The 27,835-nt window shown below is 37.4% G+C and overlaps 1 protein-coding gene across 1 annotated transcript in view; it reads right to left on the minus strand.

Annotated features, from left to right (window-relative positions):
• The window catches only part of SLC15A5 (solute carrier family 15 member 5), a 75,552-nt gene that overhangs the window by 31,770 nt on the left and 15,947 nt on the right, over nt 1-27,835 (minus strand). The window contains exons 4-6 of the mRNA XM_026502340.4: nt 18,249-18,469; nt 13,739-13,925; nt 193-381 (exon numbers count right to left, since the gene is read on the minus strand). Of these exons, the coding sequence (XP_026358125.3) occupies nt 193-381; nt 13,739-13,925; nt 18,249-18,469 (597 nt within the window). The remainder of the gene's footprint in view (nt 1-192; nt 382-13,738; nt 13,926-18,248; nt 18,470-27,835) is intronic.

Raw genomic sequence — 27,835 nt, forward strand, 5'->3', positions numbered from 1 at the left:
TCTGTATCTGGCAGAGGAGTGAAGAGAAATTAAACCTTTTTTTTTTTTAAATGAGGGTGATAAATAGGCTTGTTCTGAAGCATTGTGGGAAATCTCCAGGGAGTGAATAGGTCGCCAACCGCTTGAGGTGATGTGTTCTGTGTAAAGGCTCGGTGTGCTGCTCTTACATGAGGTGATGAAATCGTTACTTACCAGCTGGGTTGACCAGTGTTTCAGCCACTCCAAGTAAAACGTACTGAAAAACCAGGTGGAAACAGGGCATGGAAGAAATGGTGAGGACGTTGCCTGAAAGAGGCTGCTCCACTGGAGGGAAGTGTTTTCTCTGTATTTCAAAGAAGCCAGCTACCATCACAGACAAGGCGGCAGAAAGATTTCCAGCGACTGAAGGAAAATAATGCAGACAAAAAAGAAAGAAAAAAAGAAAGAGCCCCAAATCAGTGCAAGAGGCCATAACATTTCTTACACATTGACACTTGGGGATGTTTGCTAATATTTTTTGCTTTGGGAATATCCAGCTGCCAGCTACCTGTGTTATCTGGCTATGCTATGCTTTGACTGTGGTCTCTCAGAAACAGCTGCACTGACTCCCTATTTCCCAACTTACTGCTTGGAGGGCCTCTGGAAAGTTAGTTAACCTCATGATCACTTTTCTGAGCTCTAAGATGGGGTTAATGATGCTTACCTTTGTAGGGCGAGTCTGAGATTTAAATCAGATAATGTACTGGTATTATTATAACAGCTCCGTAGCAATAGCGAGCAATTATTGAAGATAAAGCAATAGTTTTGAATTTTTGTCCTCAGATAAGATATATTATTTTTCATGACTTTTTAAGATTTATTGGAGTCAAAAATAGTTTGGGGGAAATTTAAAATAAAGTGATCTCATCACAAAGTTTTAATCATTTAAAAAATGGGTTGGAATGATCTGTATTATCAGTCCTCAGTTTTCTGACATTTCTCTGATCTTTGCAGAGAATTAAAGACTAGAAACGTTTGTTTAGAAAAAAAATAGTGAAGGTGAATAGCTAGATAAAGAGTATAAATGAAAGCAATTATTCAAAAAGTCGTCTTGCTCATCTTTTCATTTTACTCTTGAGGAATTATCTAGAAAATTTTGGATGAAAATGAGTAGGGATTTTGTTATGATTTTGTTACAGTTTATATCCACTGCAACCATTCCATTTTCTCAATTTACCATTCATATTACTGGACTTAATCCCATCTTTAGAGCAGAGGCAACCTTGAGATTGATGGAATTTACTTGAAATTTAGAGATAGTCACATTTTGCTAACTTGCATAAAATTTCAGATAAGGCAAAGCTTTCAATTCAAAAAAATCAATCTAATGTTTAAATAGCTTAGTGTTTGTTTTGGTTGATAGAGAAACTGGTAGGTAAATTTTTTGATTATATCTCAGTATTTAAATGTATCTGTAAAGTCTGCTCTTTACTGAGTCTCTAAGAAATAGAAGGTGTAAAAAAAGGGGGAAATCTGAATAACAGAAAATTTGAGCAATTTTTAATTTATTTTTATTTGAAATTAGGTTCCATAAAGGCTCATTCATAGTGGGGTCAAGATTTTGGTTCTTTAAACAGCTCATATAAAAAATCTGAGTCTCAACATTATCTACGTTTAAGATCATGTTCATCACATAATTGCATTTATTTAGACTGTTTGGCACATTATACGGTCATCAGAAAAAGAGCTAATACGTCAATTCAATTTAGTATTTACTGTCCTCCTGCTCTATGCAAGGCAGTATGTTAGGCACAGTTGGAGATATAAAATTAAAAAATATCTGTTCTCAGTCATTGCAGACTCATATTCTGTTGGGGAATCTAAGAAGACGAACTTATTTCTAGCTGGGGAGGTGAGAGAAATAATTTTATGCTTTAGAGAAAGAAGGGTGTCCATATGAAAAGGTGGGGGCAGCATCGCTGGCATGAGCAAAAGCACAGAGTTATAAAACATTTGGACAGATTTTCAGAATAGTGAGAAACAAGTTATTTGGGAATTGGGGGACAAGATAGATTGGGGTCAGATCATAAGAAGCATTTAATATATTTTTAAGGAATCTGTAAATTGCTCCGAAGATAATGGAATCACTGAAGATGCGAGACCCAAGTGAAATGATTAGAACTGTCATTTGGGATGATTACTCTAAAGGCTTTGTGCTGGTTGATAGAATGGGAGAGATAGTGGAGGTGGGAACATAGTTAGGAAGTTAAAATAATATTGATAAAGTATAATGGGGCTTAAGTTACAGTCCTGGCTCCCACTTCCAAACATAGACAATAGAAACATAAAATGCAATAGATTCCACTGATAAAGCCATAGCAAGATCAAAGAGGAAGCAGATGTCAATGTTGAGTGTAAGTCCAGGTGACTGGAAGGATGGTAGTGCCAATAATATAAATGAGAACCCATGACAGGGAGAAAATGAATTTGATTTTGAGTTGGGGTAGAGGCACAAAGAGATAATTTAAAGAGAAGTGCTCAGAAAACAACTGAAAATGTGAATCATAGGTCAGAAGACAGGTTGAGTCAAGAGATAAAGATTAATGAATCATCTGCATGGAATGGAAATTTAAGATCAGGTGAAATTTAAAAATGATGGGGAGCGAAGGAAGAGAACATCTAAGCAATGCTTTTAAACATATTTGCATTTGGGGGCAAAAAAAAAAAAGAGCTAAAACTATGGAAAGAAAGGCCAGAAAGATAAGTAATCTGTAAGGGAAGGTTTCAAAGAGGTGGTTATACAAAACAGAACTTCTGATCTTTGCCCTCCTTTTTCTTCACTCTTCCCCATCTCCACCAGTACCTTCACATACTCAAGGCAGGTATCTGGGATCCTCTGTCTTTCCCCCATCTCCAAATATATTATTAAGTTATCCAGATTCTATTTCAAAATGTATTGTGAATTAACCTGCTTCACTTCATAGCCACTGCCATCATTTTAGTCCAAGTCATTATTATTTTTAACCCAGACTATGTGCAATACCATATTTAATGGTCTTTCTGTTTTCACTCTTGCCCACCTGTACCCTACTAAGCACCATACAGTCAGGGAGATCTTATATAAATGCAAATTCAATGCTACTCTTCTGCTTAAATTCTGTCTGTAGGTTTTCATACGGTTAAGATGAAATCCCAGGGGCGCCTGGGTGGCCCAGCGGTTGGGCGTCTGCCTTCAGCTTAGGGCGTGATCCCGGTGTTATGAGATCGAGCCCCACATCAGGCTCCTCCGCTATGAGCCTGCTTCTTCCTCTCCCACTCCCCCTGCTTGTGTTCCCTCTCTCGCTGGCTGTCTCTATCTCTGTCAAATAAATAAATAAAATCTTTAAAAAAAAAAAAAAAGATGAAATCCCAAATCTTCAACATGGCCTTTATATTGCCTGTACTTATCATCTCTCTCTAATTGGTTGCTACTTTCTCCTCTCTGACCATTTTTCAGCCACATTTTTTGTTTTTCTTGACCATCTTAAATTCGTTCCCACCTTAGAGCCTTTGCTTTGCTCTTCTGAAACATTTTCCCTACTCTTTACTCGCCCACGTTCGCCATTGATATTCAGCATATTACTGGAAGACCTAGCCAGAACCTTTAGGCAAGAAGAAGAAATAAAAGATATCCAAACTCATCAGGTTATGTACATTGAATATGTACAGCTTTTGTAGATCAATCATACCTCAATAGAGCTTTTTTTTTTTGAAAGAGACTTATTTGGGGGCACCTGGGTGGCTTAGTTGGCTAAGTGACCTACTCTTGATTTCAGCTCAGGTTATGACCTAAGGATTGTAGTATTGAATCCAGTGGTGGGCTCCATGCTGTGGGTGGAGCCTACTTGGGATTCCCTTTCTCCCTCTGCCCCTCCCCCACAACTTGCTTGCAAGCAAGTGTGTGTGCTCTCTCTCTCAAAAAAATTTTTTTTAAAGAGACTTATTTGGATTATTTTAGGAGGGTCCAACCCCTATTGTAATCAATAGGAATTGAAATACAGAGAAAATGAAGAAGAGAAAGTTATATTTTAAAAAGAAAAAGAAAAGTTATCTGATTGAGAGAATGGTGAGAATACCTGTGAATAGTGCAGTGGTTGAAAAGACCTTTACCAGGGTACAATAACATGGCGTCTTCGAATATCACTGATAGAGAGTGTGCTCCAGTTAGGAAAAGAGGTCATAAACACAGGAAAGAGCATCAGAAGGGCACTAGGCTTTTCAACAGTCCTTCAAGTCTGTGGATCACAATCAGAACAATAGCTTCAAAATTTTGAAGGAAAATTATTTTCAACCTAGAATTCTGTTTACAGGTGATTAATCAAGTGTAAGGGTAAAAAGACTTTCAGTCATATAAATTCTTGGAAAATTATACTTTCCAAATACCCTTTCTTAGGAAGTTGCTAAAAAATAAATGATAATGAAAGAGGAAGTCAAGAAAGAGGAAGAGGTCATTAGAGATCTAACAAAAAAGAGCACCATGCAGCCCATCTAGAGGGCCATCGTCAAGACAGAGAACAAGGACATAGACGTCCGCAAGAAGATCTCCAGAGGAAGAGGAGCCTCTAGTACATTACCTTACGTGTTTTAGCGCTGGGACGAAGTAGTGGTAGTGTCGTGAAACTGGTAAAGCAGTTTGAAACTTAAAAAGCAAACAATTTTTAATTAAATAACTGAGGAAAATCACATACTTTTTAAGTACAGAAAATAAACTTTTATATGAGAAAATTGAATCCAATTCTTTGGTTTTGCCATGAGTTTGTGTGTGTGTGTAAAACTGATCGCCGATTTAAATAAAACTATTTCTATAATCTTATTATTTAGCAGTATTCACTTAGACAAACAACATCTAAAATTTGAAAATGATTTGTCTTTGGGAACCATGACTGGATGGCGGATAAAGCCAGGCTAGAGACCATAACTTGCTGTTAAAAGGCTTTCAGCATTATTTGTTCACTAATCTAACATGTTTCCTGAATCTAAGATGAATTAAACTATAAGAAGAAACATGTTTCTATGTATCACCAAGAAGGGAAAAAAATGCTGCCAATCCATTATAATATGTAACCCAATTTCATTTCATTTTATTTTTTTATTTTTATTTTTTTAAAGATTTTATTTATTTATTTGACAGAGAGAGACAGCCAGCGAGAGAGGGAATACAAGCAGGGGTAGGGAAGAGGAAGAAACAGGCTCCTAGCGGAGAAGCCTGATGTGGGGCTCAATCCCAGAACGCTGGGATCACGCCCTGAGCCGAAGGCAGACGCTTAACGACTGCGCCACTCAGGCGCCCCGTAACCCAATTTTAGAGATGAATCTTTACCTACATATAGTGTTGCTATGAGTCCATATATGTTCCTTCAAAATAGTGTATTGAAGTCTTAACCACCAATGTGACTATTTGAAGACAGGGGTTTTAGAGAGGTAATTAAGGTTCAACGAGGGCGTAAGAGTGGGGCCCTAATCCAATAGGACTGGTGTCCTTAGAAGAAGAGGAAAAGGCACCATGTCCGTGCATGCACAGAGGAAGAGCCATGTGAGGACCTCGCGAGGAGATGGCCATCCGCAAGCCAAGAAAAGAAAAGCCTTAGGAAAAACCTAGTCTTCCTACACCTTGTCCTTGGCCTTATACCATCTAGAACTGTGAGGAAACAATTTCTGGTGTTTAAGTCACCTAGTCTGTGGTATTTTGTTATGGCGGCCTGAGCAAACTGACGCAGGTATATTCAGGCATGACATAAAACTTAAGTTGTACAAATTGCACAAACTGTATTGTCCATGATAATCATATGAACTGTAGGGGCGCCTGGGTGGCTCAGTCATTAAGCGTCTGCCTTTGGCTCAGGGTGTGATCCCAGAGTCCTGGGATCCAGCCTCACGTTGGGCTTCTCCACTGGGAGCCTGCTTCTTCCTCTCCCTGCCTGTTCCCTCTCTCGCTGGCTGTCTCTCTCTCTGTCAAATAAATAAATAAAATCTTTAAAAAAAATCAAACAAACATACGAACTGTAAAGAAAGTGTTGAGGTAGGTAAGAATAAGTTTTCAAACTTTCTTGTTTCAGACTTTGAATTCTATGAGAATCTTCTCCGATGGCCCCCATCCTAACTACTTCAGGGTAATCTAGATAAAAAACATCACCCCCCCTTTTTTTGGTTATCACCTTGTACTATGTAAACCAGGTTATATTTTACTCAGAAAAGTTGATAGCATTTGAGGCAGTAGCTCAGACAAGATACCTGCAATTTTTTTTTCTGTAAAAGCCCGATAATAAACATTTTTGAGTTTGGGGGACAAAAAGGCAAAATTTTGAAGATATGAAAGTAATTTATGCAACAAGAGGTAGAATATGTTTCTACAAATTTTTTATGGATGAAATTCAAAATAATAATTCTTTGGGGAAGGTGATGGAATTTCACTTAACCGGGGTTTAAAGTTACTGCTTCTTATCATTGGATCAAGAGCAAACGTTCATCTGTGAAAATAATTCTTTTTTTTTTTTTTTAAAGATTTTATTTATTCAACAGAGATAGAGACAGCCAGCAAGAGAGGGAACACAAGCAGGGGGAATGAGAGAGGAGGAAGCAGGCTCATAGCAGAGGAGCCCGACGTGGGGCTCGATCCCATAACACAGGAATCACGCCCTGAGCCGAAGGCAGACGCTTAACCGCTGTGCCACCCAGGCGCCCCTGTGAAAATAATTCTTAGTTTGCCGGCCGTGTAAAAACAAATGATGGGCCAGATTTGGCCCTGGCTTAGCCATCAGCTTTTATTGCCTACTCCTGAATTTGAACTCTGACCGGATGAGAAAGAGTGGCAGTTTTTCCTGGGCTCCTACTGCCTGTATACAGGCATGAACCATGACAGAGCAGTCTCATGGCCTCTTTATCTGTCCTTGATACTCAAACCGTAGTCCCTGACCAGCAGTGTACGTATCACCTGGGAGCTCGCTAGACCTCCAGAATCTCAGGCTCCACCTTCGAAAGACTGAGTCAGATCTGCATTTAAATAAGAAGCCTCAGCGATTCCCATACACATTAAACTTTGAGAAGTACTGCTCTAGCATAAAGCACTATAAGAACTAATCTAGCAAAATCCAATGAAAGACGGTCCTCCAGACAATTTCAAGCGAAGTGCAAATACTTAACTCATTTACCCAGATATTTTAGGGCAAAGCATATTTTTTACCTGAAGGATCTAGATAACCACATTTGCTTTGTATTTGCTACTGCACTCTGATGCCAGTGAAAAATGACTTTCTTAAAATTCAAAACAAAGTTTGATTACAACCTAAATTTAATCCATTCCGTTTTTATTCTTAACTTCTATGAGATCATAACTCGTCCAAAGCAGAGCGCAGTTTATCAGAATGTACACATTTTAAACCTCCAGCAGATCTGTATTTACAAGATAAAGCACATGGTTCCAAAGGAGATACTATATTCGGATAAATAATGTATGTTTTAATATTGGCTGTGGGGTTGTAGACAAGTCTGTAAGAGGCTTGAAGCTCTTATAGTTTATTCTATTACTCTGCCATGTAATAATTTTCCAAATTAGACCACAGTGAAATAAAGGAAAGTCAGAATTTATTCAAACGTTGCCGTTTCATGTTGAAGCAATCTAATACTAAAAAAATAGATATGTTAAGATTCTGCAGTTATTGGTTAAATTTACCGACTGAGAAAACTATGGGTTTTTTTATGGGTAGTCTGATGTATGAGTCTCTGATACGTAACACAACTGTGAGTATGAAATTCTACTGAGCCATGATCCATGATTTTGGCCAATTCCCAGAATAGGAAATTTGCTCATGAGAGAACATACAGGTGTCCATAAACCACTCTCGGAGACAGTATGACTTTATTGTCGTATGTGTCTGCTGCCTTTGCAGAAGATATTACTGACTCACTACTAGAATGGTGTGTTTTTAACTTTCATTGTTCCTATTAGTGGTATGTTCCTATATTTGAACGGAGGTATTCGTATTCTGTCTTTTGTTTCTCTTTAGACCACCAGAACTCATTTCAGGAGGGTCAACTTCAGTTGGTGTTTTATGTCTAAATATGGAGCAGGTAACTCATTTACATAGAAATCAGATGCACACGTGTTATCTGTAAGATATCAATTATTGCTTCAATTGGTGTACGAGCTGGTCTACTTTACTTCACAGTTAGTCCATTGTTGATGTCCACTGTAAAAATAAGAACTTGAGAACACTAATGTGCTTTTATGAAACAAATGAACAATCGAATAAATGAATGATCCAGGCTGGATATTTACACATTACTTCTTTTAGTATTTACAGTTCCTTCGAGCAGGTATTTTCAATGGGTATACACTGTGATTTTCTTTTTGGAAAAAAATGCATCAGTTCTAAAACTGTAATAACGAAAAAAGTGGTTTTACTAAAATATTCCTTTCTTTTTAAAAAATTTTATTTATTTATTTGACACAGAGAGAGAGAGAGGGAGTGAGCACGAGCAGGGGGAGGGGCAGAGGGAGAGGGAGAACTCCCCACTGAGCAGGGAGCCAGATGTGGAACTCGATCCCAGGACCCTGGGATCATGACCTGAGCCGAGGGCAGACGCTTAACCGACCGAGCCACCCAGGCGCCCTAAAATAATGCTATTTTCAATGAAGGTGATTGGACCTCTGACTCAATTTTTAATTTATCAAGCACTTTGGCTCCAATCAAAAAAGGAACCCTTTTTTTTTTTTTTGAAGATTTTATTTATTTATTTGACAGAGAGAGAGACAGACAGCGAGAGAGGGAACACAGGCAGGGGGAGTGGGAGAGGGAGAAGTAGGCTCCCAGTGGAGGAGCCTGATGTGGGGCTCAATCCCAGGACTCTGGGATCACGCCCTGAGCTGAAGGCAGACGCTTAATGACTGAGCCACCCAGGCGCCCCCAAAAAGGAACATTTTAGAGCATGTGTGCAAATGTGGATAGGGGCAGAGGGAGAGAATCTTCAAGCAGACTCCATGCTGATGTGGAGCCCCAGGTGGGGCACATTCTCATGTCCCATGAGATCATGACCTGAGCCAAACCAAGAGTTGGCTGCTTAATTGACTGAGCCACTGAGGTGCCCTCAGAAAGGAACCTTTTATTACTGTCAATTATTAGAACAAGTACAGTTACTGGTTATGTAAAAAGTGACCAACACCTTGGTTGTCCCTTTATCATAAAGGACTTGGGGTTAAAATTTGAATTTTCAAGTTTTTATTTTAAAGAGGAAGGCCTGGGAGATGTTTGAAAATACTTCATCGACATTTCAACTTAAATGTTATTTAAAAGCCAACATAATTGCTACCTACTGTGTTATACACTTCTGCTTTATGTAAGACTTAATAACAATCTTAATTAGGCTAATTTTAGTCAGATTAATACTTGTGTATGTCAGCACTAACTGCTAAATACCACATACTGTAGGATTTTAATTAACACTAAGGAAAGGAAGTACTCATCGTATAAACATTTTTGAACTGAAAAAGGCTAAAATGAAGTATGTCCAATTATGACAGAGCATAAACCACAATATCACTGATTTTAGATTTTAGGTGAATTAAGGTTGACTCGTAAACAGATAAATCTGCTCACATGTAGTGTTAGGAAAATACAGTCTTGGTAAAACTCTGAGCGTATCAAGCCTCTGACTTTCACGGTTCTGGAAGGTTTGGAGATTCTTTATAGTTGGTACTGTGATATACTTTTTGATTTCTTTAGGTGATAAAGTCAAAACCGTCATATCTTGAATCAGAAACCCTTCTCTTGTTGCATTGTTTATGAGCTAGATAGAAAAGGTAAGTTTATTTTTTCCTTTATTAAATTTCTAGTTTGACCAACTGAGTGAGATTTCCCCATCCCTCATTCTTGGCCTAGGCTGTGATTATCCATGTCAAACACTAGGCATGTGCACTGTCTGTACCATCTGCCTCCTGAAACATGACAGTCCCTGGAAGGGGGATGACGAATGTGGAAGAGAGTGCCGGGTCTAAGCAGTAACTGCCTGTTGTAGTGACGAAAGGATTTGTTTTCATTCATTGCAGAGCCTTAATTAGAAATAGTAGTAAGGGGGCTCCTGGGTGGCCCAGTCGGTTAAGTGGCTGCCTTCAGCTCAGGACATGATCCTGGAGTCCCAGGATCTAGCCCCACATCGGGGTCCCTGCTCAGTGGGGAGTCTGCTTCTCACTCTGTCCCTCACCTGGCTCTTGTGCTCTCTTTCACTCACTCTTTCTCTCTCTCCAAAATAAATATAATCTTTCAAGAAAGAAAGAAAGAAAGAAAGAAAGAAAGAAAGAAAGAAAGAAAGAAAGAAAGAAGGAAAGAAATAGTAGTAAGGGGGCACCTCAGTGACTCAGTTGGTTAAGCATCTGCCTTTGGCTCAGGTCATGATCCGAGGGTCCTGGGATCCAGCCCTGCATTGAGCCCCACATTGGATTCTCTGCTCAGGAGGGAGTCTTCTTCTCCCTCTCCCTCTGTGCTCTTTCTTTCTCTCTCTCTCCCTCAAGCAAATAAATACAGTCTTAAAAAAAAAAAGAAATAGCAGTAAGGATTCCAAATTAACAATGATAATTTACCTATCATCTAACAATTACTTATAGCTGGTAAGTGGAATAATAATAATAATAAATAATAATAATAACGCTGCTGCAATGGCATTAGAATGAGAACACCTGAATTCAAATGGCACTTACTCTCTTTTAGATCCTTGACCTATTAAATGACAGTTTATCATGAGCCTAAATGGGATATGTATAAGAAGGGGCCTAGGTTCAAATTAGGAACTCATAAATATTTGTTCACAAGTTATGTACTTATATACGTCATTCATATTTTCAAGGCACTTGGGTTGAAAGTGAAAGGAGATTTTAATATTGGACTAATTCAGTTATGTAAATTACTACCAAAAAAGTAGCCTAAGTTTGTGCTTGTATGCCCTGATAAAACTTGTTAATCTTCCATAATCATAAGCAGAATAGGAAGAACTGAAGCAAACATCTAGTTTTAAAAGATGCATATCATCACACTTTTTTTATATTCCCATAGCAAAATATTATGCAAATAAATGAACAAGTATGTAAATGAACAAATGAATGGAGTCTGGCTTAGAAACAACCGAATTCAGTATTCTGTACTCAGAGGAACATAGCTCATTTTTTTTTTTAATGAGTCTAGTTTTTCCTTTTTCTTGTCCAACAAGTCTGTTACCAATCTTGAAGGGGAATATTTAGTTCATATATATGAGATATGTTAGGTAACTCTGCCTAACTTTCCTCCATCCATAAAAAACATACCCCTTTGAAAGAATAGAAAGGATTTTAAATATGTAAGAGTGGAGAATTGTCCAAGAGAAAGTTGCTCATATTTAAAATGAATTTAAGATATCTTATTCTCAGGAAAGACTTCTAATGTAATTCTTTCAGCCATGCTGTATAGTATATTTTCTTAAAATGGCCCGATTTTTTAAAAAAAACTAGTAATTAAGCATAATTTGAGAGCCCAGACCGGATTTCCATTATACTGTACAAGACTGCTGAAGTTTTTGGCCGTTTGCAATATGAATTACCCCCATTTTGTCCTGTATTCATTCTGTTTTAATAGTGTCCTTGCTGGGGACGCCTGGGTGACTCAATTGGTTAAGCCTCCACTCTTGGTTTCTGCTCAGATCATGGTCTCAGGGTCATGAAATTGAACCCTGCATCAGACTCCACGTGCAGCACAGAGCCTGCGTAAGAGTCTCTCTTTCTCCCTTTGCCCCTCCCCACATGCATTCTCTCTCTCTCTCTCAAATAAATAAATAAATAAATAAATAAATAAAATCTTAAAAAAAAAAGTCTACTTTCTGAGGGCATGTACGATGTCTTGCTTTTTGCTTATATCTTGAAATAGTGTTGGGCATTCACTAAAGACTGGTTTTAGAATTTCTACACTGGCAGACCAAAAAGCACTTTTTAAGACTTAAGGATTGTCAAAACCAAGTAAGATTTATAGTTTGCCTAAACCAATTACGATAAATAATGTTGGGGTTAGCGGCTTAAGAACTCAATCAAAAAAGGTTATTTGCTAAAGGCCTCTATAATTGGAGATAACAACATCCACTGCGCTAAGTTCAGTCACTTTGAGTTCTTTCCAAAAACAAATCTAACCTGTGATGTGATCTGAGGTGATTTGGTGGCTTTGGTAAATAACAAGAAGCATGCTCTCTAAAAGTAACTTCTACAGAGAAATAGCCAAAAAAATATAGTAATGGGTTATTAAAGGCTGTATGGTCTCCACTCCTCTCTAAGAGGGAGGAATTAAGAATAGAACAGGTTAACCAAGAGAAGAGAATCTTCTAGAGTTATATCTCAAGTAGACCATAAGATGTTAGGTTACCATTATAAGATATTTCTTAAGTGTTTCAGATCACCCTTGCTTTCTGTTTATGCACACCAGTTAGACCTGCCCCCTACACATGATGGTTCAATACTAGTTAACATTTACAGAGCTTTCACTATGTGTCCAGACTATGCTCCAGGCACCGACATCATCCGGAGTGATATTGAAAGTCTTCCAGAACAGAGGGACCCCAAATTGATTGAGGGTCTGCCCCTGGGTGAACAAAATAAGTGAACTAGAAGACAAGGAAGGTTAGGCGGCTTTTCAGGGTCGCGCAGCAGGAGCTCAGCAGCAGAGAGGCTGAGGCCGTGATCTCTGATTCTTAGGCGGAGCCTGGTTTGGCCGTACCAATCCTTGTCCCCTGTTTCTTGGAGGTGCCTGAGGGACCTTGGCCAGGCAGAGGCGGAGTGTGATCAGAATGGACTTCAGCTCCTTCCTTCTCTCCCACCGCAATTGGAGAATTTTTATTTTATGGGCTATTGCTTGTGTTCTGAGTAAGATGACCTACTTTTTTTCCCTTTCAAAAATGAAAGTTGAGCTTTAGTGTTCTCCCTATAACAAGAAAGCAGCGCTATGTGAGGTGAAGGGTGTGTTAACTAACCTGATTGTGGTAAACACAGTGTGTACTTGTCTCAAATCATCACATCGTACACCTCAAATTTCCACAATATTATATGTTAATTAAGCTGGAAGATCAATAAAGCTGGAAAAAATGCTTGAAAATTTTTACTATATATCTCACTTTCCGAATGAGTATTACATTGAAATTTTGAATCACAGTACTAATTTTTAATAAATTTTGTTACTGGTTCAGAAGTTAATGCCTCCCAAATATAGTCAGGCATTATTTTTTGGGTTCGTGAACCAGTGTTAATTTTTGCTTTTAAGATTTTATTTATTTCTTTCAGACAGAGAGAGAGAGAGTGCAAGCACGAGCAGGCTCCTGGCCGAGCAGGGAATCAATCCCAGGACGCTGAGATCATGACCTGAGCCAAAAGCAGACACTGAGCCACCCAGGCATCCCAACCTGTGTTAATTTTTAAGAACATACTCAGCATTGACTTAGGAGTAAGGACCGCCTCACTCGAGGAAAGACAGGACATTTGGTAGTACAGGAAGCTTCGCCAGGTCTTCATATCAGCTGTGTCCTCTGAGGCAGCATACACGGATGGGGAGAAAATGGGCCACTGATGTCTGTGTAGAGACTTGAGGAGTTGGATTCAAATTCATTTTCTTCCCAATTTGTCAAATTGGGAAGAACAATATATGTTCTACTCCAGAACATATAGCTAGCTTAGATCTTAGCAGAGTGTTTTTTTATTTTAAAAGTTGCAAACAATTCACTTGAGATGCTAAGTTGTACTTACTAATACACGCCAACAGAAACGATCCATCTCTCTTCGAGGGCAAGAGGCAGGTGCCGAAATACTCCAGACAGGGGGCCAGAATTAATAGTGGTAGGGTGCTGACGACATTCATTACCGCAACTGGCAGAAGAAATCCATCCAAATTCAGGTTGGAATTCATGGTCTGCACATAATATCCTGAAGGAATCTGTATTGAGGGGGAAAGCGGCCAGGCATTACGAGGGTGGTTTAACTCTGGACAAAGCATCTTGCAGCAGATGCCTTGCCCCTCGCAAGTACTCTGTGACAGTCGAGTGGCATGCTCCCCAATTATCAGCTGACAAAGGGCAGTATGATCTCTGTTTAATCTGTTGACAATACACCTGATTCTTCATGGAAGAATCTTCTGTTATCCCATCTAACTTCTTAATTTTCCAATGGAAAGTAAAGATGGCCCTGATTTTGTGCTTAGGATGACACATAAGAGATCAAATAACTTACTAAAAAAATATAACTTTGCGTAAAAGCAAACAGACTTTTTTTTTTAAAAGATTTTATTTATTTATTCGACAGAGATAGAGACAGCCAGCGAGAGAGGGAACACAAGCAGGGGGAGTGGGAGAGGAAGAAGCAGGCTCATAGCAGAGGAGCCTGATGTGGGGCTCGATCCCATAACGCCGGGATCACGCCCTGAGCCGAAGGCAGACTCTTAACCGCTGTGCCACCCAGGCGCCCCCAGACGTTTTCCCGAAACAATAAATTAAAAACCAGTAGAAAGTATTAAGGATGTTTGTTTTTACCCTGATGAAACAAATTGGGGGCTAGAAAAAATCCTTTGTATAGTATCTAGTCTGGTGGCAAAATAGATAGGAATGATTTTTAATAAAAAGAGGGCCCAGTATAGAAACACAGTACTTGTCATAGGCTGCCTTTGTTGGCTCCTTGGATAGGCTTCACTTCTAAAATGAGCCAAGTAACACGAAAAAAGAGAAACAAAATACACTTGGGTTTACACTCTCGTTTTAACCTAAGTGTGTGACACTGGTGGACCACAAAGGAAGCTGTGTGAAAAAGGGCTGTGTAATAAACTAACAGGTAAGAAATGAAAAACAAATAAACAAAATCCCCCCAAAACCAAAAAGCCAAAACAAAGAAAACCTCTACCCCACCCCAAACCCTCAGTGTAGTGTCAGAATTTCTTCATTTTTAAAATAACCCTAATCCTAAGTAAAAGCATAACCTGAGCTTGGAGCCTCTTGATGTGTTCCAACCTCTTGTTAAAAATCACAGTGTCACAGGAAAGAAGGCTTCTCTTTGCTTTTCTAGTTCGTGAACTTGGTTGCAGTCACTCATCATTATCACTCACAGTGCATAGCATTTCTCTGATGCCCAGTGGAACACAAAACTGCTAAGGCCCTTGGAAAGGAAGTCAAACTGAGTCTGGTCCTTGGAATGGATTCTCCAAACCATTTTTTCTTGCTGTGTGTGCACTACGTTATAATTTCTGCCTTATTGCCATGGTGGGAGAGAAGCCCTGCTCAACTGTCCAGATGATAACTTCCTGTTGGAGGCGTTTCACTGACTCCTCTGTTATCAGTTGTTCAGTTCGAGAGGGTATAAGAAGAGTCAGAGTCGTAAGTACAGCTGTTAACGAGAATCCCCCTTGTAAAAAGAGCCTCTTGCTAGTTAACTACTTAAACCCAGGAATGGACCACATTTGCACAGACATTCTTTCTCTCTCTATAAAATTTGTCCTGGTGATAACTCATCTTCCAATCTTTAATTTGACTTTTATGATCATCAACAAGGATTGCTTTGGTTGGGTGCAGATGGCAAGACTGAAGGGAACGGTAGCTAGTTCAGCCCTACTTCAGTAAAATTATTAAGCACGTATCCCCCAATCAGAGGAAAATGAATGATGTTTTTAAAGAAAAGTGCTGGCAGCAGATCTGCTCAAAGACTGAAAGGCTCCCAGCATAACTTGGAAGTTTCTGTTACTGATTTCAAATGAGAATTATTGTTAATAGGAATAAAGTTATTATCGGCATGAATCACAGACACAGAAATCTGTTAACTTAATAATGTGGCGAATGTACTATTAATCTTTAGTGAGGCAATATTAATATATTGCCTAATCTAAGAAAAGGCTCCAGTGTCTTGAAAGCTTGAAATCATTTCTGCTTCTGCCTCAAGTTCTGAAATCATCCCCTTTTAAAATTTTAAATACTTTTATTTCATACAAGCCTCTGAGTATTCAGAAATAATTGCTGTCAATAGAGATTCATTTTCACCTTTGAGTGGCCAGTAATGTCAAATGGCAACATCATCAGCCTTAATATCAACATATTTTAAATGTATGTCTCGGAACTGAAGGTCAATAATGACTACTAAATTTAAAATATGGAATTCAAGGATGTTTTATTCTTGGTACTTTGATCGCCTTTATGCTGGTGATTATTTCCTCTGAAGGTGAAAATCTAATTTCAGCCTATCCCATTGGAAGTTTCCTCTGCCTCCCTTGAGAAGTACATTCTAAGCTTTTTTTTTTTTTTTTTAATTTTCTGGCATAACATGACGGTGTATAATTTTGAAACCTACAGATCTGTGTCAGGAATTTTTAACCCAGCTGCCAGAGAGGCATTGTGGGTAATAACAAACTGTGGCTGTTGATACCAGCGCTGAGTCTGGATGCCATATGTTAGTGGGGTGACTGCAAGCAAGTTACAGGTTACTTCATGTCTCTGAGCCTCGGATTTAGGATCATAATAACAGACATTGTAAGCTTGCTGTGGGGATTAAATTAGATACCGTGAAATCATCTTTTAGGAGCTATGTCCCATATATAAGTGATCAATAAATAGTAGTTTTTGTTCTTTGCAATGCCTGAGTATCTAGATTTGGTCAGATAGTTAAAATTCAGTTTATTGAAATTTATGGTAATTTATGTCAAATTAAAAAATTTATGACAGTTTGCAGAAGAGACTCAATTTAGCCCAAAAACAAAAAAAAAAAAAAAAAAAAAAAGAAAGAAAGCAAGTGTCACTGCATTACGAAGATAAAGAATCAGTAATTTGTGCTATTTGTACAGAAAGTTCGAGGCTAGGTATGGACTACCTGGTAATTTTGTACTTATTATTAATTTTGCCCTTTTAAGATGTTCTTTATGATACTGAAGATTATGTATATGGGTAATATTTTTGTGTTTTTGTGCTGGCTCCTATTGTGGAGTCAGGAGGGAAGTTGAATCTGCTAAATTAACCTATCTTTCATGCACTGGTTATAGCAAGGATTCTTGGCAAATTTTTTGCAAAGGTCCAGATAGAAAATATTTCCACATACTGATTCTGTTGCAACCACTCAAACCTGCTGTTTTCATGCGTCAGGAGACATAGTATGACAAATGAACAAGAATGGCTGTGTTCCAATAAAACTTTATTGGCCCCGAATTTTGAATTTGGTATGATTTTCATGTGCCATAAAATATTTTTTCTTTTGATTTTTTTCAAGCATATAAAATTTAAAAACCTTTTTATCTTGCAGGACATGCAAAAAAAAAAAAAAAAGAGCACGAGAGAGAGAGAGAGAGAGAGAGAGAGAGAAGCAGCAAGCTGGATTTGGCCTGCAGGCAGTAATTTGCTGACCCCTGGTCAATTAGAGCAAACATTGTCCAGAGAGTCAACAGGTAGATTTGTTTTTCCTCTATTATTAACTGTGTGACTTAGCTATCCTTTCCATTATCACTTAATTTTTCTGAGCCTCAGTTTCCTCTTCAACGAATGAAGTAGTTGTGTAAGTTAATCTCTAAGTTTATTTTCAGCTCTATTGTTCTATGATTTATGAATATAACTCACTCATTAGCCATCTAAATTCCAGGTTAGCAGCAAATATAGTCCTGAATTTCTTCAAAGACTTTGGAGTCACTTATATTTCTTCATAAGTTCATCTTTGGCCATTATCATATTAAAATTGTTTTTTAATCATTTATATTTATGAAAGTACTTTGCACTTGCTATTTTCCCTCTGATTTCTCCACAGCATAGGGACTGAATCACTAAGGAACTAAGGGTGGGTGGGGAAATAATCACTTGCTCATTAGAGCATACACTTGAGTACAGGGGAGGTGGTACTTAAATCCGTCAAGTTATCTACATGTTAGTACTAGCTTTTAAAGGCTTAATGAAGGAGGCAGGCAAACTTTGGCTGAAAAAAGTTGGCTAATTGCCCATAGATCTGATATTTTTGTGCATTGCTCTTATGCCTTGTGACTGTGCATTCTGAAATGTCTGCATCTTCTGAAAGGCATTTCCAGTTTTACAGGAGAAACAACATACTGGGTTCTCCTCAGGTATGCCTCTGCCTGACCCCACTTGTCTCTTGAAATTAGAGCCTGTAATGATGAGAAGCACTTATAGGATAACTGCCTGACAAAGTGTATGAGAAGAATTTGATGGGATGAAAATAAAGATTTACATGTAATGTTCACATACAATCATTTTATTATTGTGGGGTAGTACTCATTACCCTTCCTTACCTGCATAATGCATATTCTGTAAAGGAGCTGAAAAACGAAGAGAGGGAGAAGGGTGAAGAAAAATTTTGTATCTTCCACATGGAGCTCATTGTAGCAACCGCCATTTTTTTTCTTGGCATGGTCTAACCAGCTTGTCACATCTCCAGCAAGACGCCTATAGCGCAGACAGCATATTTTCAGTGCATTAATGAACACCCCAAAGGTTGTCAGGAGGGAGCAACCTGCAAGTAATTCAAGATATTATGTATCAGTGAAGGAATTGTTCTTCAATTTTCCAAGACTTCCATCAGAAAGATGACAATTGCAAGGATGAAGGGCAGTAAAGTGACTGAGAAGGTTTTAGCACCCAAGGGGTTGAATTCAAAGGAATATGCTTCTGACAAGGGTTCTGGCATCCTGGTGACCAGCCCAAGATGGTGCCTGGCAGCTACTGTAAAAAATGACAAAGGTAAGATCAATGGGAACATGCTACAAAGGGAAGAAAGGTGACAAAATAAAACACCAAAGTAAGAAATTCCACAATCTCTTAGAAGTCTAACTCGTTAATGAATAAGACAACTAGAACTTTCTTTTACAGTCTTAACACAAAGGACTAGTACTATTTCTTAATATAAATGGTTATATAAATCATCCTCACTCATCAGGTAGAGGGTGGTTTCTTATTTTGACATGGAGATGAAGTGAAATGTATTCTCAGCTTTGACGTTATCCTTGAATTTCAGACCTAAGGTTAAACCTTGAACTCTTCAAATGACTTTATACATGTTGATAGTGTCACTAAAAGTTCAGATTGGATTAGCTGGCTTTTGACTTTTCCAGTAGTTTCCTCTGGGTTTATATGGCTGTCACTTCAGCATCCGAAGCATTTTATTGCTTCAGAATTTAGCAGTCACTTACTGCTCGTGATTTGCAACCTCACTGTTGCTTCTCTGATGATCTTTCAGATTCCACCTGTTCTTTGACTCCATTAGGACTTCCTGATACAATGACAGATAAGGTACCCCCCCCACTTTGAGTTAGCCGTTTAGCTCTGCCACCATAATTGTTACAATTTTTCATAGTACTCCTCCCTTAACCAAATAAATCCTTCCACTAAATACATAGGTACCAAGCCATGGTTGCAGGATAATTGGTAAAATAAATGTAAAAATGTTTGAGTTTCTCCAAGGAAAGCTGCTAAAGAAATTCAAAGGATAGTTTGGTGGTCATTTTGTTTATGTTCAAATTTCCCATAATAAAATTCTGCATGAAATACATTCTAACCAAATCCATATAAATGCCATCGAGCATTGGTTTTTATATTTAAATAAAGAATATTTATTAATATTTCTTTTTATGGTTATAGAGTGATTATATTGATTTGATCTCTTTTAAGAGTTGTAATAGGCCTATTATGTCAGCCTTTGATTAATTGAAGAAGCTGGGGGCCTGGTAATTGAATATGGAACCTTTCACCTCTAAGTCACTGAATCAAATCCAGCCCAAATGGGTAGTGACCAAGAATGATAATAGCAGTGGCTTTTTGGTGGCCTCTGTGAAGTGTGTTGAGGTCAAGTGGAAGTATGTCAGAATAATTGCATCTCCCATGGGCTCATACCTGTGGTCACTATTGCCTCTTTTTAGTCACTATTGCCAGACACAGAGGAAAGCCCAGGGACTGAGAACACCACAGGAACAGAAGCCCCTGTGGATGGTTGCATCTCTTAGGAAAGAAGAGGGACATCTTTTTATTATTGTGGGAAGAACTGCTCTATTATGAGACTTTCCTAGCTATTTCAATTAGTTTACTTAAGACTTCAGTAAAATGAGAACTGAGAATGCCTTGATGAACAGTCTGGAGACTGAATTTGAACAGGTCTGGGCTAGGAGGCTTAACTTCCTGACATTTCCTTATGATCTCGTCTCTGTTGCTCATCAGTCTGTTCTCGGCTCAACTTTTGCAAAACAGTGCTGTGTAGTCGGGAGTGTTATTCCTGGCATTAATCCAACTTACTCTATGCTTTCGAATAGGCTTTATGATGAAATGATCACTATTCATAGGATGACAAACTATTTCCAACGACATTCTTCCCAATTTCCCCTCTTTTTTTTAATTCGGGCACTTATATTGAGTACATGTTTTGAACCCATCATTACATTTTTGTTGAAGCAGATTACTATTGGTTGCAAGATGAATTGGCATCTCCTCTTAATGCATGGTAAATTGATACCTGCAATCTTATTAAACAGTTAAATATCTTTATCATATAGATATATTTCTATCTATATCATATAGATATATTTCTAAAGAGAAATAGTTTAGATTATTGCTTCTTAAAGTAGCTGTATTAAAAAATTTTTTAAAAAAGTCTCAACCATTGTAGTCAATACATTTTAAGATAACCATAAAGATAACCTAAAGAATAAAATAAAACAGACATATAAAATATAAGTCCTGATATTTTTATTATTAGATTCAACAGATGTAGAATCTAACTTTCTATAAATACTTCTACATGTTTTCTTTCAATGTCTGTATTTATTTTGTTGCATACCAGTAACAAGCACTTCATCGATCTGCCCTGCTCCATGGACAAGGCTTTGCGTAGCACTGGCTTCAACTGGATACACACTTTGAAAAGTGAGTTTTATTTAAACAAGTAAAGTTATATCTGATCGGGTGATATGACACAACAAAAACAAAATGGTTATGAACAAGGAATGGTTGAACATGAATGAGGTCTAAAATATTAACTAGGACGGGGCGGCATGTAACTGATTCCAAACAAATGTGAATATGAAATCATTCATTCATTCAACATATTACGTACCTACTATGTACCAAGGGCTTTTGGGCCCTGAGAATATAATAGTGAACAGGACCTATAAATCTCTGTTTTCTTTCTGGTGGGGGAGATATTAAATAAGCAGAAAAATATTAGGCAGGTTCAAGGATGGAAGCAAAATGGGTCGATAAGAGGGACACTCATTATGAAGACCGCAGAAAGAGTTGAAATTTGAACTGCGGATTGAATGACTGGACGCAGGCAAAAGACATGGAGAAAGCATGTGCCAGGCATCTCATAGGGCAGAAATAAGCTGAGGGGCACCTGGGTGGCTCAGTCGGTTAAGCATCTGACTTTGGCTCAGGTCATGATCTTAGTGTCCTGGGATCGAGCCCTGTGTCAGGCTCCCTGTGCAGTGGGGAGTCTGCTTGTCTCCCTCCCTCTGCCCCTTCCCCTGCTTATGCTTTCTCTGTCTCTCTCTAAAATAAATAAAATAAAATAAAATAAAATAAAATAAAATAAAATAAAAATCTTAAAAAAAAAAAAAGCTGAAAGAAGTTCAGGATCCCTAAAGGCCACTGAGGCAGTAGCTTAGTTAGTAAGAAGATTGGAAGGAGATGAGGTCCCAGAGTTGGTCAGGGATCAGACTTCACAGACTAAAGTAAGGAGCTTGGAGTTTGCCCTTAGTGTTATGGGAAAGCATTAAGGAATTTTATGCAGAGGGGAGATATTGTAGAATGTATACATTTAAAAAGTTACTCTAGAAATCTGACAGTGGTGTGGATAATAGAAAACCAAGAGGGGAAGCTGAGAGAGGCCAAGAGGTAGTGGCGACTTGGACGTCGTGATAGCAATGAAGGCAGTGGACAGAATGGCATGTGTGTTTGAACAACCAGCAGTATTTCATGATGGGGGATAGTTTGAAGAAATGAGAAATTTGAGGATGACTACTTATTTTTCCTTAAAATACTGGGTGTTCGTGATATACACTGAGATGGAGAAGACAAGAAAGAGGCTGGGTTGCCGTTGGGTGAATCAGGAGTTGAGTTTTGGTCAGGTTAAGTTTGAGAGGAGCATTAGATAACCAAGTTAAAATGTTGATGCCTGACTTCAAGAAATGTATGAAAAGTTCTTGTCTTCTAATGCCACATTTTCTGTTCTTTTCATTTTTGAGGGCTTATACCTTTTTGTCCTTGTATTTTTATTTTAATGAGGTTTTGAAAGGTAGAATTAAATATATGTGGTCAATCCATGATTTGATTAGAAGTCTTATTCCTAAATTTCAAATACACACACACATATATATGAAATATATATATGAAATATATATGAAATATATATATGAACTATATATATGAACTATATATATATGAACTATATATATATATGAACTATATATATATATATATATATATGAAGGGAGAGGGGAGGTAAACTGTGTAGAAATGTTTTAAATTGAAAAAATAAAAGTTTCTACCATAAAAAAAAAATGTTGACTAGAAGTTGGATAATTGAGTTTCAAGATGAGGCTGATATGAACTTGAGTGTTTAGTATATATTTGGCATTAAAAGTGGGATTAGAGATTACTTAAGGAAAGAGGGTGTGAAGGTATGGGGTCCAGGGAATGAACCCTAGGGCTTCCCATCAGTTAGAAGACTATCAGAGGAGAAAAGAGAAGACTTTCAAGGAGATTGAGAAGAAGTGGATGGTGTACTATATGGGTTTTAAGTCAGAGGGAAAGAAGGCAGAGAAGTAGTAATCCTAAATGGATCAGCTGACTTGGGAGGGAGTCATAAGCTAGTTTGAGAGGGTGAGAAAAGGAGCTGTACAGTCATCTGTCTGCCCAAGGAGAGCAACAGTTGCCCCATCAAACCGGGGAGTTATTCCTGAATGTTGGGAGAGATACCCTTTTGAAAACATCTCCGACTAAACTTCACACCACCTCCTTGGATTAATCCATTAGACTTAATAGAAAATTCATGCCTTCTGTACAAATAATTTGGGGTGTCATGTAGACTTCACTTTTAAAAAAATCCCTTGTCATTATAATTTTCAAATTGCTTTTCTGCACCAGGAGCAGAAATGGGAAGTTGAAAAAAAAAAGGAATGAAAAATGCAACTGAGACTTCAAGCTCCAGTTTAAATGTGCATGGCAAACACACCAGGCGTGCACATTTTAAAATAAAACAGATGAGCTATTTTAAATGTTTTATTGCAAAACTTAAAGATTGTAGCTATTACTATTAAAAAAAAACTTTAGAAAGCAATTTTTCTATTCTTTGTACCTTTAAGTCCTTGGCTCTGATGTTCTGCTCCTCTGACCTTGATCTAATCATGAATATCTATGCTACTTAATTATAATAAAAAAAAAAGCCTACATTGCACTCTAGATGGTAGATGCACATTTTTTCTTCTTTGGTCACCTGCCAGTTCTCAAAATTATAGCAGTGGGAAGAAATGCAAATGAAGGCCGTGCTTGACAGCTAAACATAATGGAATGCATGGTCCACATTTGAAAAGTTACCTTAAAATAAAAGGTAGCATATAAAAAATCATTTCTTTAAGGTCACCTATGGCTTTGAATTACAGCTTTGAGGAATTTCCAATTTAGTCATCAGAGAGGAAGAAGCCAAAATAAGGATTATGTACTTTGCTAGAGGGAAGACAGAGTTTTACTTCATCGTTGGGTGATCTTATAACTTGGAAATAGAAAACAAAACAAAACTGAAAACTGCAAAGTATTCAGTTTATGGAGTATTGTGTAAAGTAAACAACTCGGGAACATTTTCTATTATACTTTTCATTACAACGAATAAAATTTTTTCTCATAAATTTCCATAGAAAGTTTACTTCATCATATGTTAAAATATGTAACATACGGACTACAATAGGTTGGCAGTGAATGGTTGATTATATATATCTGTATTACTTGAAGAGTTGTATTTCTTTATTCAGATAAATATATTCTCAAATAGGAAATTGGGAAGCAAATGGATGGATGCCATATAGATATTTAGAAATTTTGTATTTAAAATTATGTGTGTGTGTGTGTGTGTGTATATACACACACACGTGTGTATATATATATATAATAAATTCATATTCACAAAACCCCAGAATTATTTGCTAATTTTACACTCCAGAAATGGCTAAGTTGTCTTTCCATGAAATTTTATGCTTTACAGCGTTGTTTTTTTTTTTTTTTTTTTTGCTATGCGGGGCTGACGAAACCATCCCTCAGATACCTTTCTGCGTATTGAACCCATTCCACAAATTGCCAGGAGGATGTGCACTGCTTAGCTGTGATCCGCAGACCACAGAGCTCTGAGAAATGGGGGCAACATGCTGTCATAAAATGAGCTCTACACTGGGCGTTGTATGTAAGTGGTAAAGCACTGAATTCTACTCCTGAAAACAACGTTGCACTGTGTATTAACTAACTTGAACTCAAAAATTAAAAAATAAATAAATAAATAAATAAATAAATAAATAAATAAATAAAATGAGCTCTAGCCTGAGAGAAATAAGGCCTGGTTTCTGGTTCCACGTCAGCCATTTTCTGTGAGGTAAGTTATTTAGTTTAATTATGCCTCGGTTTCTGCCCTTGGTTTACCAATAACAAACACGAGCATTTACCATATTCCAAGCATTTGTAAGACACAGGAATACCTAATTGTATTCACAGGTAGATCATTTCAACATAATATGGCAGATCAAATGGCAAAGATATGCTGAAGTTGCCAGAGGAGCAGAGCAAAGCATATGGAGCCTGAGTTATGAAAAGATACACGGTTCCCTTCCTACTGACTTCACAGGTGGGGGTGAAAATGAAGTAACATTGGTGAAGGTGCTCAACTGGTAAAAATACAACTCATTGTATCACTCTTACTGGTAGTAGTTGTGTAGAGAAGTAGTAGAGACAGTGGTAGTAGTAAAAGGAAAATACATGAGAAATTAAGCTCAGAATTAGACAAGATAGATAGATAGACTGACCAAAGGAACAGAGTAGAAACACCAGAAGTGCAAGTGTCTGTATACGATGAAGGGGATGTCTCAAATTAGTGGGGAAAATACAGACTTTTAAATAAGTGAGTTTGGGTAACTTGATAGTTATATAGAAAAAAGATAAAATTGAATTCACTCTTAAAACTATTTTATTTTTAAAAAAGATTTAATTAATTAATTAATTCAAGAGCGAGCAAGTGGAGGAGCAGAGGGAGAGGGAGAGAGAGAATCTCAAGCCGACTCCACGCTGAGCATAGAGCCCAATGCGGGGCTTGATCCCACAACCCCAAGATCATGACCAGAGCCAAAATCAAGAGTAGGAGGCTTAACTGACTGAGCCACCTAGGTCCCCCATAACCTATTTTAATGTAACTTCCAAATGGGTCAGAGATGTAAGGGTAAAAAAAAAAAAAGAAAATATGAATACTGAAAGAATATGAGTGAATATCTGTATAATCTGGGAGTAAGGAAAACTTTTCCAACATAATTCAGTAGGGAGATAGATAAATTTTATTATAAGCATAATGCCCCACCAAAAAAGGCAAAACAAACTTAAAAATCTTGTGTGTAGAAAAAAACACAAAGTTAAAAGATATATGACAATTGGAGAATAATAATTTGCAACTTTTATCATAGACAAAGGGTTAACATCTACAATATAGAAAAATCTTTTAAAAATCAAAAGAAAAGGTTCACAATCCTATAGAAAAAAAAATGGACTAGATGTATGAACAGGTAGTTCACTGAAAGAAATACAAATTGTTCTAAGCAATGAAAAGATGTTCGACTTTTCTCATAATAAGAGAAATGTTGGTTAAAACTTTTGCAAGATACCATTTTTCACCCTCAAGTTGTCAAAAATCCAAAAGTTGGACAACACGATTCTGCTGGAAAGACTATGGGAAACAGGCATTTTCATACATTTTTGGTGGAAACACAATGGTACAACCACTGTGGAAGGGAATTTGCCAAAATACAGCAAAATTGTATGTAGATTTACTTTTTGATTTAACAATCCTACTTCTAAGAATCTACCCTTAAGCTAGGGGGAAAAAGTGCGAAGAGAGGATTACATCACGCTATAACTCTATCACGCTAGAATTCATTAGAATCTACTTAACATAGCAAAAGAAAAAAAAAAAAACCCAGCCTGAATGTCTAACAATATGAGGCTGGTAAAATAAACAATGGTTCATACGCAATGGAGTATCAGGCAGCGACAAAAAGGAATGGGGCATATTTTTATATACAACTATGAAACAATCCCCAGTTTACATTAAATGAGAAAAGCAGGTGAGAAGAGTGAATAATATGCTATTGCTTATATAAGGAGGGGAGAAAATACATACATGGAGACATACACACACATATAAACTTTAGTATTTTCCCTTATTACAAAAATGGAAAGATAATTCTTTAAAAATACGTAAATGGACACCTAAGGGAATAGGAGAGGTTATAGGACTGTAAATAGACTTTGTTTTCTACGTGAATTTTTAGATACATGAAACTATTCCCATGACTTAAAATTAAATTTTAAAAATATGTCTAAGTATAAAGAAAAAATGGAACAAATACATTTAATTGTACATAAAGTTAGTGACATAACCAGACAGAGAAAACCTATAATAAGTAACTTTAGAACATCATAATTTTGGTGTACTTTCCTAGGGATTATAACATAAAGAAAAAAAAAAGAAATCCTGCAAGAATCTTGAAGCTGTTTTCAATAACCATACGGGGGGCACCAGTGTCAGTGTGACTACTGAGTTTGGTGTACATTTCTAGGGATGATAACATAAAGAAGAAAAAGAAATCCTGTGAGAATCTTGAATGTGGTTTTCAATAACCATACTGGGGGCAGCAGTGTCAGTCTGACTACTGAGCCTTCAAGATAAAACAAGTGTGCGGAGGTATTGCTGTCATTGAGAACTGGGATTCTTGGGCTGCAAAGTAGGAGAAAAAGATCTGAGTTTGATAGGGTAAGGAAAAACCCTCCAGCACTGGTTTTGAGTAAGTATTAGTATAATCTAAAATGTATGTTATTTTAGAAAGAAAAAAATAATAACATTTTCTAGTTTTGTGCATGGAAAAGCCCAGGAACTATGATGGACTAAGTAGCATTGAGCATCTTCATAGCCGAGATTATAGTCTCTAAATACCAATATCCGTAGAAAGGAAACACTGTTTTTTTGGAGAAAGAGAAGATTCCAAGTTCAGGGAAGGAAATGATGACCATAGAACACGTTGTTATACCAGAAAGCAAGAAAACCACGAAAGACAACAGAGGCTTGTCTGAAGGACTCAGACACCTCACTACCCAGATATGGAACAATTTGAGCATTGATAACTGTAGTGGATTGAAACTTACCAAAAATTTTAAGTCTATAAATTAATAATAATAGTTAAAAAAAAATCAACCAGCAGGTCACCTCTGAAAGATACTGAAGCTCAACTCTTAATTTGAAAGTCTAAAACTGGAGGAAAAGAATTAAACATTTTTTTTCTTTTTTTATATAAACTGTACTTTTGTGTAACTGAATAGTTAAAGAGGCGCCATTTCTTTTTATAGAATTACTTCAGCTAATAATGGAGGAATCAATATAAGACTATCACTGCCCTGCAACCCACAGTGGGGTATGGACTTGGGCAGAAATCATCACTAGGTGCGTATAATCAGACATCTCTCCTCTTCATTGAAGTCCATGACACCACCAATGAAGGAATTTTGTAAAAAAAAAAAAAAAATCTTAATCTCATCAAGCGTCTTTCAGACAATTAAAAGGTATTAAGAAGGAGAAATACCTGTTGCATTC

Source organism: Ursus arctos, unplaced genomic scaffold (genome assembly GCF_023065955.2).
Source record: "Ursus arctos isolate Adak ecotype North America unplaced genomic scaffold, UrsArc2.0 scaffold_26, whole genome shotgun sequence".
In the NCBI taxonomy this organism is placed as follows: Eukaryota; Metazoa; Chordata; class Mammalia; order Carnivora; family Ursidae; genus Ursus; species Ursus arctos.